General features: G+C 42.0%; 1 protein-coding gene across 1 annotated transcript in view; it reads left to right on the forward strand.

Moving 5' to 3' along the window:
* FLT1 (fms related receptor tyrosine kinase 1) overlaps positions 1–14,325 on the forward strand; it is a 109,272-nt gene that overhangs the window by 44,857 nt on the left and 50,090 nt on the right. Inside the window, exon 11 of the mRNA XM_015623010.3 lies at positions 6,920–7,034. Within this exon, the coding sequence (XP_015478496.1) occupies positions 6,920–7,034 (115 nt within the window). The remainder of the gene's footprint in view (positions 1–6,919; positions 7,035–14,325) is intronic.

The raw sequence follows: 14,325 nt of genomic DNA on the forward strand, positions 1-14,325 counted from the left end.
TCAGTGGATCAACAGCTCCTCTGTCTCCTTTGCTAAATCCTGGAAAATGGAAAGGGTGAGAGTGCCTCTTCCAGCTTGTCAGCAAGATGGGCAGTATGAAGGACTGTGTGAATAGGCTGCTAAAGTTACTCCTTTCTTGAACCAAGAGGATCCAGTTAGGACAGCAAAGGAAAGAAGATGAATTTTGGCATTCTGAGGAGGAAGGATTTGTGGATACATGGATCTTAGATTATACATGGATACATGGATTATAGATGTAAGGTTACGTCTAGAAGTTGAGTGTGTATTAAAAGTGAGTTGTGCAAGGAAAAAACTTACACTAGAAGGGTCTGAACAATATCTTGGACTTTATTTATAGGGAACATTAATTGGGAATTAAAAAAAAAAAAAAAAAAGAGTGCAAAAGTGGACATTGTATGTAGAGTTTTTGTGGACTTTCTCTTTAGGATTCTGTCTGTTCAACCAAATTGCAGACCCTATTCCTTGCAATACTACAGACTCTCAAAATCAAACACATTTTTCCCCTGAAAGAAATTCTAGGTGCTTGTGGAAATCCCATGTGGTAATTCTATACTTCCAGCCAACATCCTCCTTCTCTGTGAAGGACATGGTCTTTCCTTTTGCACAGAGAAAGTGGAAGCTGAATCACAGTGGCTTCGTGGGAGATGAGAGTGAACACAATTTAGTAAAGCAGGAAAGAGAGTTGTACAAAAAGGAAGGATGGTGGGTTTGGCTGAAATATGATGGTATCATGTGTCCATGAAAAATGCTAAGCAGTGTGAAGCAGAAAATTTAGGATCAAGAAGCAAAATACAATTTTCTGATAAGACAAGATGAAAAAACTTCAGATAACCTCAGTATGTGTAGACACCTGAAAAATTACTTTCAAATGTGTTATGTTCCCTAGCAGCCGGAGGTTTCAAGTAATGGCAAAGAAGTTGGAAGCAAAATGGGTTTTTTTGGTGACCCTCAGCCTCAGTCATCTGCAATTTTTGTTGTGAGTAACTGGTGTTGCAGGGTGCTCAGGTGTCCAGTTATGGAAGTGATCTTTTTCCTATGGAAGTCCGTGTGGGGGCTGATGGAATACTGAAAATTGTGGTAGGCAATGTTGCTGTTGATCTTGCTGCTTCTTTTGAGATAGCTCAGATCAATCAGCTTTCCAGGCAGAAAACTGGAAGAGTTAAAGGCAAGTCATAATGTCTGGAAAGGATGAGTATGAAAGGGAAACACCATCCAGTTATCTGGTTGCATATCAGTAACAGCAAGAAAGTCAATGTGCAGCTATCAAATGCTTCCTTTTTTGATAGAGCCATAGAAGCACACAACAAAGCTCTAAATACCATCTACCCTACTCCTTTCAAAATACCCCCCAGGAGAATGAGGCTTTTGGGACATCAGGGACCTGATCCTAAATAAATAAATATATAAAAACCAACCAAAAAAAAACCAAAAAACAACAAAACCCCAAAAAAACCCAATGTAAAAAAAATCCTGTTCCTACCACCTGTAATTTTCCCCCTAGTTCCACTAATGTGCATACTAGGGAAAGTGTTTGGGATGAGCTCCCAGCTGCAGTTTTGCTAATATTTCAACCTCTGATTGGTTTTGACCTAGAACAGGAGCACCTGGACCCATAGCTTCTTAGAATCATAGAATCATTTTGCATAGACAAAGCTGGCAGGGGGCCAGCACATATTCTCCTTCCCCTACCCCCATAAAGCACATTTTACAAACTGTACATGCTCCCTGCTACTAGTTTTCCTCTCCGTTTCCTGCTTCAAATTGGCTCAATATTCCCAAGGACACGTGGCTGCACCAGCCCTGCGCTGTCAATCGCGTGGCACTGGACATGGCGCAGAACAGTCATGGCCCATGCCATTCCGATTTTTTTTGAAACTTGCAAATAAAAAACAGTTCCTATATATTCTTTGCAATTCCAGGAATTTCCAGAGTTCCTATCTTAACGTTGGTGTTGTCATCCTTGCCTCTGAAAAGATGTGAGTCAGCCCAACTTGAATTTGTAGTAGCATTGCCCTGACGCTGCTAGGAATTGCTGCCCTAAAAAAAGGATAGCTGCTGAGAAAAGCATGGTGGCTGCCAATAATCACTCTGAAAAATGGGCACTGTTGGTGACAGGATGGTTTCCTCTCCCTCCCAACAAATACTACCCCAGTGAATGAGAGTGTGAGTGAGGCTGCCAGGGGCTTTGCCAAGAGGAATGCTTAGAGAGTTGAATGAGATGTTACATGAGGTAATGATTGTAATGGCCTCTGGAATCACACAGGAGGACTTGGGAGGGAGAAACTGAGAGGACAAGGAGACAGAAGATGAGTATTTTTCCAACTGATTTGTGGTTTGAGGCTCTTTCACTGGTATTTGTTGTTGCACTGCTTGAAATGAAAACTGCAGTAATGTCTTTGGGATGGGGAAGATGTGTCTGGATGGACTAGATCTGGGGCTTTCAATCAGAACTGACTGTCATACTCGGGGTCAAACCACCCTATGAATAATTGGACAAATTGCTTACCTCAGCTCCCATGCTCTTCTATAATTCACCCAGCAGCTTTTCTTCTGAGACCAGTATTTTCATCGGCAGGACTTTAGCTTGGAGCTGGTTTGTAGTATGATTTCGGTGAAATGCATCAAGATGACATGAAGTGCACTCTTACCCTGGAAACTTTTCCCTGTTGCTAGTTATAAATACACCATGCTATTGTGCTTGGCATGCTGCATGCTAATAGAAGTGAGGGCTCTGAAACTCATTAGGAAAGGGAGCGGGCCGCGGAGCGGAGCGAGGACAGTGTGAAGCGAAGGCTGATCACCACAGCCTTGTCCAGAATAGGCCATGGGAGTTTTCTTATCTCGCTTTGGCAGGAGGTGCTGCTAGCTTCCTGTGCGAAATCACGAGCATATGTTGCTTTCCTCTTGTTGTTTGGCTTCCTCCGCTACACAAGACGGTTCCCAGCACTGTGATTATCTTTGCATCTTCAAACATGGCACACTCTGCTTCCTCAAGGGCTTGATGTATTCTTGAGTAGCAGGCTGGCTCCCCTCCCCCCAGCCACTTCACCCCATGGGTGCCAACTCTACACATCACAGACCTTTTATAAAGCTGGACTTACTTCTGGTTGCATAAACCACCCCTAGCCTCTCCAAATTCATCTAAATTCCCAAAGCTCTGGGCAATGAGCAGGTCTGACAGCAGAACTCACCCTGCCACAGGCAGAGCCACTCTCACCCCTTTTTTCCCCTCTGCTGGGCTTCTCTGGAAGCCTTACAGAGAATTAGTGGCTCTTGTTTTTACAAAAGAAGAGCCTTTTTCTCCGGCTCATGACACAAAGGCAGATGCGTGCCTGCGTGGGTGCGCACCTGCAAATGCGCATGCCAGCACGCATGCAGGCATATGGGAAAAACTACTTAGGGTGTGATTAACCTGAGTGCTCTGCTTCTACCAGAGCTCCACTAAGGCAGCAGAGTCTGATCACCTCACCCCGAGGTTGTGTAACTTTTATAAACTTAGGTTTGTACATACCCCTGTTAGCATTTGCTACATGGGATCTCTACACATGCAGAGTTGCACCCACAAAGTAGAAACATGAAAGGGTCTGCAGGGACACAGGTGAAAGAGAAGTGTAGAAATGTGCTGGCGGATATCAGCTTGTTTATCAATCCCTGCACACACTGTGTGCTCCTTCATTAACCCGGCAGTAACCCTGCTGTAAGATTTCCTGAAGATGCAAAGCACCGGGGTTCATCCCACAACAAAACATTTCAGGAATTCATGCACTCTGGAGATATCTGAAGTAAGACTCAAATATCTAAAATGCAGAGGGATTTCCCTGCAAACACAGACAGTTCTTGCTAAAAATGCAATGTGAGTGGGTAGTTTGAAGAAATTGGTAATTTCCTTGAAATCAAATACATAGCTGATGTTATGTGAGGACATGCTATGAAACATCAATCGAGTTAACAGGAAGATGATCGCCTATTTTGGTTCCAGCCAGCATAGATTTTTGTGTTTTCATTTTTCCCTCTTTCTTTCCAAGCATCTGTGCTTAACACAAACATTTGGTTTGATGATTACATCTAAGTTCAGCAGAACCTATTCTCTTTCTGTTACAAAATACATTGTCAGAAGCTGAGGTCAGATTAAGAAGCAGGACTTTCAACTAATTTTTTGCTTCCTCATCTCTACCTGATGGTGTTGGCTTAGGCAGCATCTTTCACATGGCACCCCTGGCAGCAGTAAGAGGTGAGATGACTTGGAGTATTAACCTGAGTAGCCAGCTCAGGATAGTGGACCCAGCTCGTGTGTTGGTTCTGAGCTATTTTAGTGTATTTGAGGTTAGAATGAAGGGATTTGGCAGCTGGTGAGAGGAAGCATCTGGTTCTGCATCCAAAGGGATGAGTCTGAGTCTTGTCCTAGACTCTGCCTGGCAGCTGTGCTGCTAGAGATCTGTAAGCGTTTGCTGATCCAGCAGTCAGTGGAGCCGACGTGTGTACAACAGTACGCACACCTCCAGCTGTGTGCTGTTGGTTGTAGCATTCTCTGCTTGATTGTGACTCCCTTTTTATTAAAACCATGGACAACAGCTATGGAGTGTACTCGATTTTCTACTCTAATTGCATTAACGTAATTGTAATTGCCAGTTTGGGTATAGAATGGAATGTGACGTCAGTAGAGTTCACATATGTGCCTCCAGGGCTAATCTAGTACTTTACATGTGTTTTTGTTGTTATTGTGATGTTATTGTAGTTATGATGGTGGTTTGCGTTCTGGTATTAATGAGTAATCAGCACCTCATTGTGCATTAGCCAAGACATAGCATTGTCTTCATCCCTAAGACATGGCAAATTAAATATATACAGTCTGTGTGAGGAATTGTGAGGAAGAGTATAATAATAGCAATTGAATCTGGAGCCTCCAGAGCTATATGAAAGGAAATTGGAGATGCTTTTCAGAGATGCACAAGCAGCTTCTGAATATGTAACGTGCCTTTTTTCTGTTCTTTACCAAAATATGTGTAAGGGCTTCTATGGTAAGGAGTACAGAATTTCAGCACTGTAATAAAGAAACATAAATGCATTCTGTGGGGATAGGAAAATTAAATAAATTAGGAGACACCTTTTAATATGGGTAAAGTAGGATTTTGGTGTGTCTGTTTTCCTGTACAGATTGCACCCAGTCACAAATATGCTTTTGATACAGCCTATTTGTGTGCCTGGCATCACAGGTTGAGTTTTGATATCTTCTATGTCATGAAAATGTTACCAGCTTAACCAAACTATTATGCCTTCTGTGTTTCATTCTTATTACAGAACCAGACTTCTTAAAGCTTTAAATGTGCAAAGTAAATGACCTCTACCTTTCTGAATAATTTTAACCATTTTTCTCCATCTGGGTGCAACAGATGCACCTGTCTTTCATTCACCCTGGTCTCAAAAATAATGTATTAGAAGTTGGCTTTTAATCCAGAGTCTGAAAGATGTGGTGGTGTAGATTGGGCTTTCCTCCCATGCTCCAGCTCCCTGTCTTCTCTCCATGCATGAGTCTCCATTGCCTTCTGCTGTTATTTTTTTTTTTTTTTTTTGGTCTTTTCAACACACTGATCTTTTCAGTGCACATTGTGAAATTTGGGCAGCCCTAGTTAGTTTCCATGTCATTGCTTCGTTAAGCTGTAGTATCTGCTAAGTCATTGGCCACTTTGACGCAACACTGCACAATTAAAAACAAGCATGTAAAGTTGGTGTACCATTGGTATTCTAAACAACACAAAGTTTACTGTGAAAAGCGAACTACACAGTTGGCTGAAGGGAAATGAGCCTCATTCTTTGGTCAGGATTGCATCATATTCTGTTTTTCAGTCATTGGGCTTTAAGATTAATTTCTCCAAACAACTGTTATACAAGTCAGAACTATTTGATTGCAGATACTGCAGCCATTATCTTTCAAATCCAAAGAACACAGTGTATTTGAAAGAGCTTCATCAAGCTGAAGGGTTAATCTCTGACAATGACACTGGAATTGAACAAGCAACAACTAAATTCTGGATGAAAAACTGAACTAGATATTCTCAAAGAAGAACAGGGTCAGGCAGCACTTAAGAAGCATTCCAATGTGTTTATTTCCATGTGTATCAAATCAGACCTTGAGAAACAAATTAGCTCTGCCATGACCACACCTGAATGTTCTGATTACAAGCCAATTTGTTGCATAAGGCAAAAACATTTTTTCTTTGGGGCTTCCATTCATTATTTTCTTCCACTTAAATTATCATTTAAATCCCTATCATTTAATTAATTTAAATCACTTTGGTAAAGTTTTGTTTAATTTCATTTTGTACATTTTCAGGATTATGCATATTTTTACTGTGTGTCTTGTAATCATTGAACCCCAGTTTTAACATCTTACTGTTTTGTAAACTGAACTAAAAAAATATTCAAAAATGAAAACTGGCATAATATTTTGTTAAAACAAAAAGAACCTGCACAGAGTAAAAGAGCATCCAATGCATTATAGAATGCATCTTAAAATAAATATAATTTTTTTTGCGTTAAAGGCTAAAATAGTATGAACTCATGTTTTGGCAATGTCTGAAAACAGGAGCATTGGAAATGAGATGTTGGTCTTGTACAGCTCTATATTTAAGCTCTGACTGTAAATGCTGGCCTCACAGTTTACAGTGGGTTAAATGTGAACATTGACTGCAGAGAGCTGATATTCAAGGAGTGGCTGTGGAAGTTAATCCAATTATCAAGCTCCAAACCTCAAGATTTAATGAAAAGCAATTATACTTTCCTGGTCATCACAGCACCTGCAATTTTCCTGACTGATCACTGTTTTCAAAATAATTGTTTTGTCTTATGTGTTGAATTTCTGTCACCAAATCAATAACATTTCAATTTTTGTTGTCTTTAGGCACGGATTTTGCTTTTATACTGAAGGATCTTTCATCCTGAAAGCCGGCAGCAACGTAGGAAACAGGATCCAGAGCATCACTGAGAGAACGGCTGTAATAGAGGGCAAAAATAAGGTATGATTCCTAGGAGCAGATAATCTTCCTGTGTGACAGCATGTGTTGAAGAGGCACTGTGGGATGCTATCAGGGTAACAGAGAAGAAGCCAGCACTTTTATATTGTTTAGATTTGAGCACCTGCATACATGCAGATAAGTTTCCTACTTGGTATTTATCTGCTGAGAGTATTTTTTTCTGGAGGCAATCATATCAAGGTGACATGCCAGGAGAGTGTATCATTGGGATTTACTATATCTGCTCTCTTATTCATGGTCTGAAGTATCTTTGGGTACCTCAGGAGCATGGGGCAGGGTTCCAGGCCATCTTTGCCTTATTTTGTGCAATTGCACAATTTCATGTTGTTTTTCCTACGAGAATTAAGCTATTTACTCTCATTAGTCAGTTTATTCACAGATGTGGTCCTAGATAATTAGATGGCCAAGTCTTTTTTGGAATAAATTCTAAAGAGGCAAAAGAATCCAGATTAAGGGAGCAAAGTTTGAGAGGTCTCAGTCAGAGACAGCAAGATGAGATTTATCCCAGCACTGTTAACCAGCTAAATTCAGATGTTAGTCTAAGTCAAGCATCCCTTTATGGGTCATGGGGAGATGCAGAGAATTCTAAAGGGCATGTGGACCTGCAGTCTGTTGGTGTCTAATGTGGAAGAGAAAGCCAATGAGATTAACTTGCCAAGGGCCAAGGACGAAGGAGGATTGTCCATCCGCTAAATCCTTCAAGGATACCCTAGATTAACTGCAGTTCCCTGGGATAGACATGGGACTGATTCAGTGTGGTTGGGTGGCCTGTGCTACAGAGCAGCTCAGGTGCTATAACACCATCTCAGAGTCTGTTTTCACAGCCTAGTTTGGTTTGTGGCAGTAATAGATAAAGAGATTATAAATTTTTCAAGCCTATCATACTCCAGGCCTTTCATTTTTAATGACACCAAAATGCTTTCTGTAATTCTAAGGGCACTGAGGTTATAGGTCTCTTTTCCTTGACGGCTGCCTTCAGTTTCCTGCATATGAAAATGGGTATAAACCGTAGGTGTTCTCATGTCAAGGCCCTTTCACACACCGCAGAATAAATAGGGTTTTACGTGCAGCCAAGAATCAGATCTGGGACTGCATTTTTTTCCAGCTGTTATATTATTTAGAAAGTATCACAGGTGTCCATGGCACCATTCCAGCATTTGGGAACAGGCTGGATCCCAGTGAGGCATTTGCTCTATTTAGCTGTCCAGCTCTACGTGCTTAAAGATCAAGGCAAAGATGGGAGCAAACAGTTTCCTGGGGTACACTATCATAGAAAAGCACATGAGAAATGAAACATAAGAAGGGATTTGAAGGAGGAAAGGGAAATAATTTCAGGCACAGGAAGACACAGTCTATTCCACAGGGGGAATGATGAACAGGATGATAAGAATCAATTATTTTCCAGCAGTCATGTAGCTGTGCTATGGGTGCAGATCTACCTGTTCACAGGGTGCAGAAGGAGCTGTCTAATGACCAGATCTCATTCTCCTTGTGTACCATGCATTTTGGAGACAGTGGAAGAGGAGTGGCTGAAATGTTAAAGCAACTTCCAGTCAACAGCAAATAAATTCCTCCCTGGAGGAAGATGCTAATAATGGGTCTTCACGGCAGAACCGCAAGTCTTTGGCAAGCAGCCCTTTTTAAAAATGTGCCCAGAAATGAACTAAGGAATGGTCTTTGCACGGAAGGATTTGCAGTGAAACTTACTGGTCCTCCATGATAGTCCTTGTCTTTTTGCTCTTTAGTTCAACTAAGAAAGGTCTACCTTGCTTTGTTTTATTCTTCCTGGTCCCTTTGGGGAAGGGGAGGTTAATGAAACAATCTCTGTGTTCAGCTTTTTCACAGCTTTTCTAAAGTTTCTCTATTTCTGCTGCTCTTCTGTAGCTTTTCCAGCACAGCTGGACTGCTATTGTAAGTGAAAAAATACTCTCTAAGCCCAGGCTTCTAGCCAAGCTAAGAGTTGCATGATTAGTGCACACAAAGCTGCTCTAGAGCATCCAGGATTGTCCTTTTAAATCCATGGGAGTCTATGGCTTTTCACTCATCGCAGCCCAAAACTCGCCCTCAGCCTCCCTGAGCAAACTCAAAGAGACAGGTCAGACAGAAGCCTTGCCCATCTGCAGCGATATTGTTGGAGTGTTAATAGCACTGAGCTCGCTGAATGCAGCACCTCACCACAAGTGTCTGTCTCTGATGGACTGCTACTGTGAGCTCTTCTGTTCCTGCAAGCAGCTTGAACAGCTCTCTCAGGCACTTCCACATCAGTGGTGCCCTGCTAAATAAACAGAGTGTCTATCCCACTTCCACATCCCAACACAGCAAGTGTGGTAAAAACAGAGCTCAATGGAAACAACAAAGATGTAGGAGACAAAGAGGTAGGAAATGAATGAAGAAACTCAGAAAGTTTCACATTTGGGTTAGCATGAAAGGAGAAATGCGTGTGGTCACAGGATGAGATTATTGTAAGCAAGGGAAGAGATGAACAAGGAAGGATCAACAGGTTTCTTTAGCAATGAAGGTAGCTGTTTTCACCGTCCTAAAGACATTGTGCCAGTTCCACATATTTCCTGTATGTGGAGCATCTAAGTGCCTCCAGTTTGGCTCTTTGCTGTGGTCGGTTGGTTGTTTGTCTGTGGTTATCAAGGTGGCCACAAGTATATTTTTAAGTCAGAAAAACCTCAAGCCCTGTGCCTGTGCAGTTAAACCAGTGCAGGAAGCCTGTACTATATTATTCTTTGGTGGCAGAGAAACCGTGACAACAGTGTTTTAGTTACATTTCCGCTAAAGCCTCTCTAAGTGGACATTGAGAAACTCGAGTGGTACAATGGAAGAACTTCGTAACATAAGCCATAATACTTAATCATAAGACAACCCTTGAAGTGATTTGATTCCCCCACCCAATGTTTTCATTCTCATTTTGTTGGACATTTCAGCAACTTCCTACAAAGCTGAGCTATTCTTAGGCCTATCGTGTAAACAGGTCACAGACGCTCTTCTGTCATTCAGCTACTAACACCCATCACTTCTGTGTTCCCAGTTGAAGCTGGCTGCTGTGTCTAGCTGAGGGCTAACAGTGATTATTACTCTTTGCGTGGTCAGTGTTCATTAGAACATCAGCCAGCGAGTGACCTGCAGCAACAAGGTCCAAAGAGCTGGTGCACTCGCTGTGCTGGTGCGTGCAATTGGTAGCAGTGCGTGCATTCAGTGCGTTCTATCCCAGGTGGGCAGGCACACGCTGCCTTATCAACAGATTTAAAAGTATTTGGTACTCCTTGCACAGGGGTACAAGGGATAGGGTGCTGTAGGAGCAGTCAACAAGGATCCTGGACATGCAGCATGTGTGGAAGACCGCTAAGAAGGCAAGTTCAGATGAGAGAAAGCAAAAAGTCTGGGCCAAGAAGAAAGGATTAGAAATCCAAGGGAAGGAGACAGTAGACAGGAGGGTAGTTGAGTACAAGGACAAGTTGGAGGGAGTGAGACAGAACCCTTTTGTTTTTGGGAACTAACTTATTGAGAGCCTGAAATGGAGCAGAATGTCCCTGAGTGCCTCGTGCCTCTGCTGCTAGCAATTGTAGGAGTACCGCTGACCAATTGCAAGTACCACGAAAGCTGGGTCTGTCACAGGGTATGTCTCCAGTTATTGTGTATAAAGGGTAATAATGCATGAAATTGGAGCTTACCATGCATATGTGTGTGTGTGGAAAAGTGTGTGTGTGTGTGTATATATATATATATATGTGTATATATATATATATATATATGTATGTATGTAAGTATGTATATATTTATGGCTTTTTTTCCACTGCATGAATACCTAACTGACACAGGTTTTTAGTGGTTCCAGTGTCATTCTTGTGAATGACAAAGCCTCTTGACTTCATGAAAAATGGAAAGCAATGGCTCTGTAACATAATTCTCTAAGACAAAATTTAGACTCACCCTTGTGCAAAGACAGGTCAGCCTGACTGGTGGTAGCATTAAAAATTGTAACCCTCCAAAGTGGAGTGCTAGATAGTCAGAAGAGTCAATCCTTCCTGGACATGACTTATTAGTGTAATCATGCAAAATGGAAGGGTTCCATCTCTCCAGCATCTTCTATGCCAAGCCCTTAACTTCTACCTCTCTTCCGAGTTCCCACATTACTGATGAGAAGAAGCATGTGCTGTGTCTGTTCTCAGTCCTGACACATGCCAGCTGTCTGGCCAGTACATCTGTGCAGATTGGCCATCTGGAACACAAAGATGAAGGGAAAGCTGTTTAGCTCACTACAGCAGCATTTTCATCTTTCTCCTCTACCTAACAGCTGGTTTTCATGAAATGCGTGAGATTTCATGAGCTCTGAGCTGTCAATAATTTTTGGTTGAAACTGGACAATGGATTCAAAAAGGAAGAGAGCATACTAGCAGACAGATGGACAGGCTGGCAGACAGATGAACATACACAGAGTATGATCTTCCTCAGAACCCAGGCTAAAGATAGCAGTGGGAGCGCCACTTGCCTCTCTTCAGCACATTGTAACTTCTCCTGGAGCCTTCCCGAGCGCTACTAGAATTGCTGTCAACACTTCCAAGTGAATCTTTGGGAGGTACCAGCGGAGCCAAGCCCTTGGTGAGATTAAAACCAGCAGAGCTTGGGTCTTGCTGCTGCTGAGCTGTGGGACAGCACGGGATGCAGAGGGAAAACAGAGCTCTGCTTGATATACAGCAGCAACTCATATTTTTCTGTCTGACCCCAGGGGGAGAGTGGGTGCTCTCCTGCACATACTCATGTCCTCGTGTCACGGATATTTTGGTGTTTCTTCCATGGTGGTCCTGAAGGTGAAACATGTTGACCAGATGTTTTGCACTGATGCTCCTTGCCAACATGTGAGGCATGCAGATCGTATGTCTTTGGCACAAACAGACCAATCCAGCAGTGTGCTACCAATATTTACATATGGAACTCCCTAAATTATATTCCTTTAGACAAAGATAAATCCAAGGGCATAAAGAGAGCATATTTTCATTTATTTCCTTTATTTTTTTAACCAATAGATCTTCATAAAAGCATAACTAGAAGAGAATTGCCAATAGCTGACAGACTTGCACTAACCAGCTCTAAGTCGAAAGGAGAGTATTTTGCTTTTTAAATACATGGGCTGTTTCAAGAAGTCAGGGCATGTGGGAGACACATAAGAGTGAGGTTGCCAAACATTTTCTGAAAGCTTCTTTTCCTTCTCTGCCATCAGCTGGAGCACTGGGAATCCTCTGTCTCAGTTTCTTTGAGAAAAGAGAAATTTGAGCAGACCCTCCAGGGGAAAGACCAGCCCACCGTGGCTCCAAGTGAAATGATTATGTCAGCTGCTTTGCATTCTCTTTGTCTCCCCAGTCTTTTCCTCATCAATTTCCACCACAAACAAATCTGTAAATTCCTCTTCCATCTCTTAGGATTTCTGCCTTACGCCTCTTTTATTTGCCCAGCACAACAGCAGCAGTACAGGACTTAATTCCCTAGCCTCTGGCTTTGAGATGAGCCTGTAACATTGTGCTTCAGCTGAGATTATGGGAGTAGAAAAAGGGCATAAAGGGGCAAAACTTTGGTGGTAAATGGGGTTTGTGGACGTATGATGCTCAAGCTATTGTGTATGCCAGGAGGGATTTGCCTGTTCTGTCTGATCATGCCAACTCAATTTAGACTTTCTGAATATAATGTAGCTGCAAATCCAGGGCCTGAAACTCCCTGTTGTGATGTCAGATGAGACAAGATTTCAAAAACTTCTTTTGCAGCAATAGCTGTACAGAGGGGCCATGCTGCACAAACTGGTCTCAAACAGCCATGGTTTCTCCATAAACAACATGCCAGGCTTAGTTTTGTACACACTGCTTCTCTGGTGAGTTTTGACTGGCATCCACAATGAAAAACACAGAGTGCACCACTGGAGGGCTCACAAACTATTTAAAGAGATGTTATCTTATCCTTGTGACTAATTTATAAGCTAAAAGATTTATACAGAGACATGTTGTCTCTAAAATATTCTGTTCTGTTGCAAAGTCAGTCTAACTTCCTCTTAGACACTGCGGCTTTCTCTGCCTTAGTAGAGTAAACATACCAGTGTGTGCTCTCTGGCACTGAGGCCTCCTGTGTTCACAGCATTTATATCCCTTGCCTTCCAAAGAGCTGTTGCTTGCATGGGAGTTGCCTGTTGGAAGTGATCCTTGGCCCATGCTGAAGAAGTATTTGGGACAGTGTAAGCTGGTCAAAACTAAAATGATGCTGCGGGGAAAAGTGGTCAGTTTAAATCACTGGCTTTCAATGAAATTTAATGCATGAGAAAGGGCATCATCTGTAAGCCACTGCTTTAGCATAACCCTGTGCACCATCCTCAGTGTGATAGAAGTAATAATCACATCACAGTGGGCTGAAGCAGTAAAACTCAAGATAGTATGTACAATTTTCCATTAAAAAGTAATACCTAATGTTATAAGGACAAAATGCAGTCTGATACTTCCAAAAACTTTTCAGACCTTTGGAGTAGTTGTGGGAGGAATAGTCAGCATGTGTTTTTAGGCTCAGAAACACTCTGCTTCTGTGTATGGTAAAGACAGGTGTTCTGTAGTCAGAGAGCAAAGACTTCACTCTCCTTCACTGTGCATGTTAGGTCACAGCTGCCTCCTGGGCAAAGTTGCTGTGAGGTAACACCAGCTAGCAGAAAAAAGGCTATTTTTTGGTGGAAAACCTGGGATGGCAGAAGCAGTTTTTAACCACCCACATTAGCCTTCTGTGGTAGACATTTTGGGACTTCTTTCTGGTCTGAGTTAGTGTTGATAAAACAGATGCAGGAATCCTGGTACTGTGCTCTGTGTACACACTTTAAAAAATTATGTTTAGAACCTGGAATAAATTCACAGAGAATGACAAAATACGGACAGGGCTGGGCCCAGCCTTTATAGTTATAAATTTGTAGAGGTCAGCCTACTGAATTTAGCAAAACAGGATGGTTTTTCTCTAAGAGCTATAATTATCTATCTGGTATTACTGATCCTCTTTCATCTCACAGAAGATCCAAAAAGGTACTTTATAACAATTATAGCTAGAAATATTCTGTAGTGTATTAGCAGACAGGTAGTTTGCCACTGAGACAATTTAGCAGGGTAGAGGTGCTGTTAGCAGTAGTTGCAGTGAATTTTCCATAGTGAAGTCTTCTAAAAGAAATTAGTCAAAACCAAATGATTTGCCTCAATGGTATTTGCTTGAGCAGTAGGAAAAGTAATAGACTCTTTCTACGAAAGAATGG

This window comes from Parus major, chromosome 1 (genome assembly GCF_001522545.3).
Source record: "Parus major isolate Abel chromosome 1, Parus_major1.1, whole genome shotgun sequence".
NCBI lineage: Eukaryota > Metazoa > Chordata > Aves > Passeriformes > Paridae > Parus > Parus major.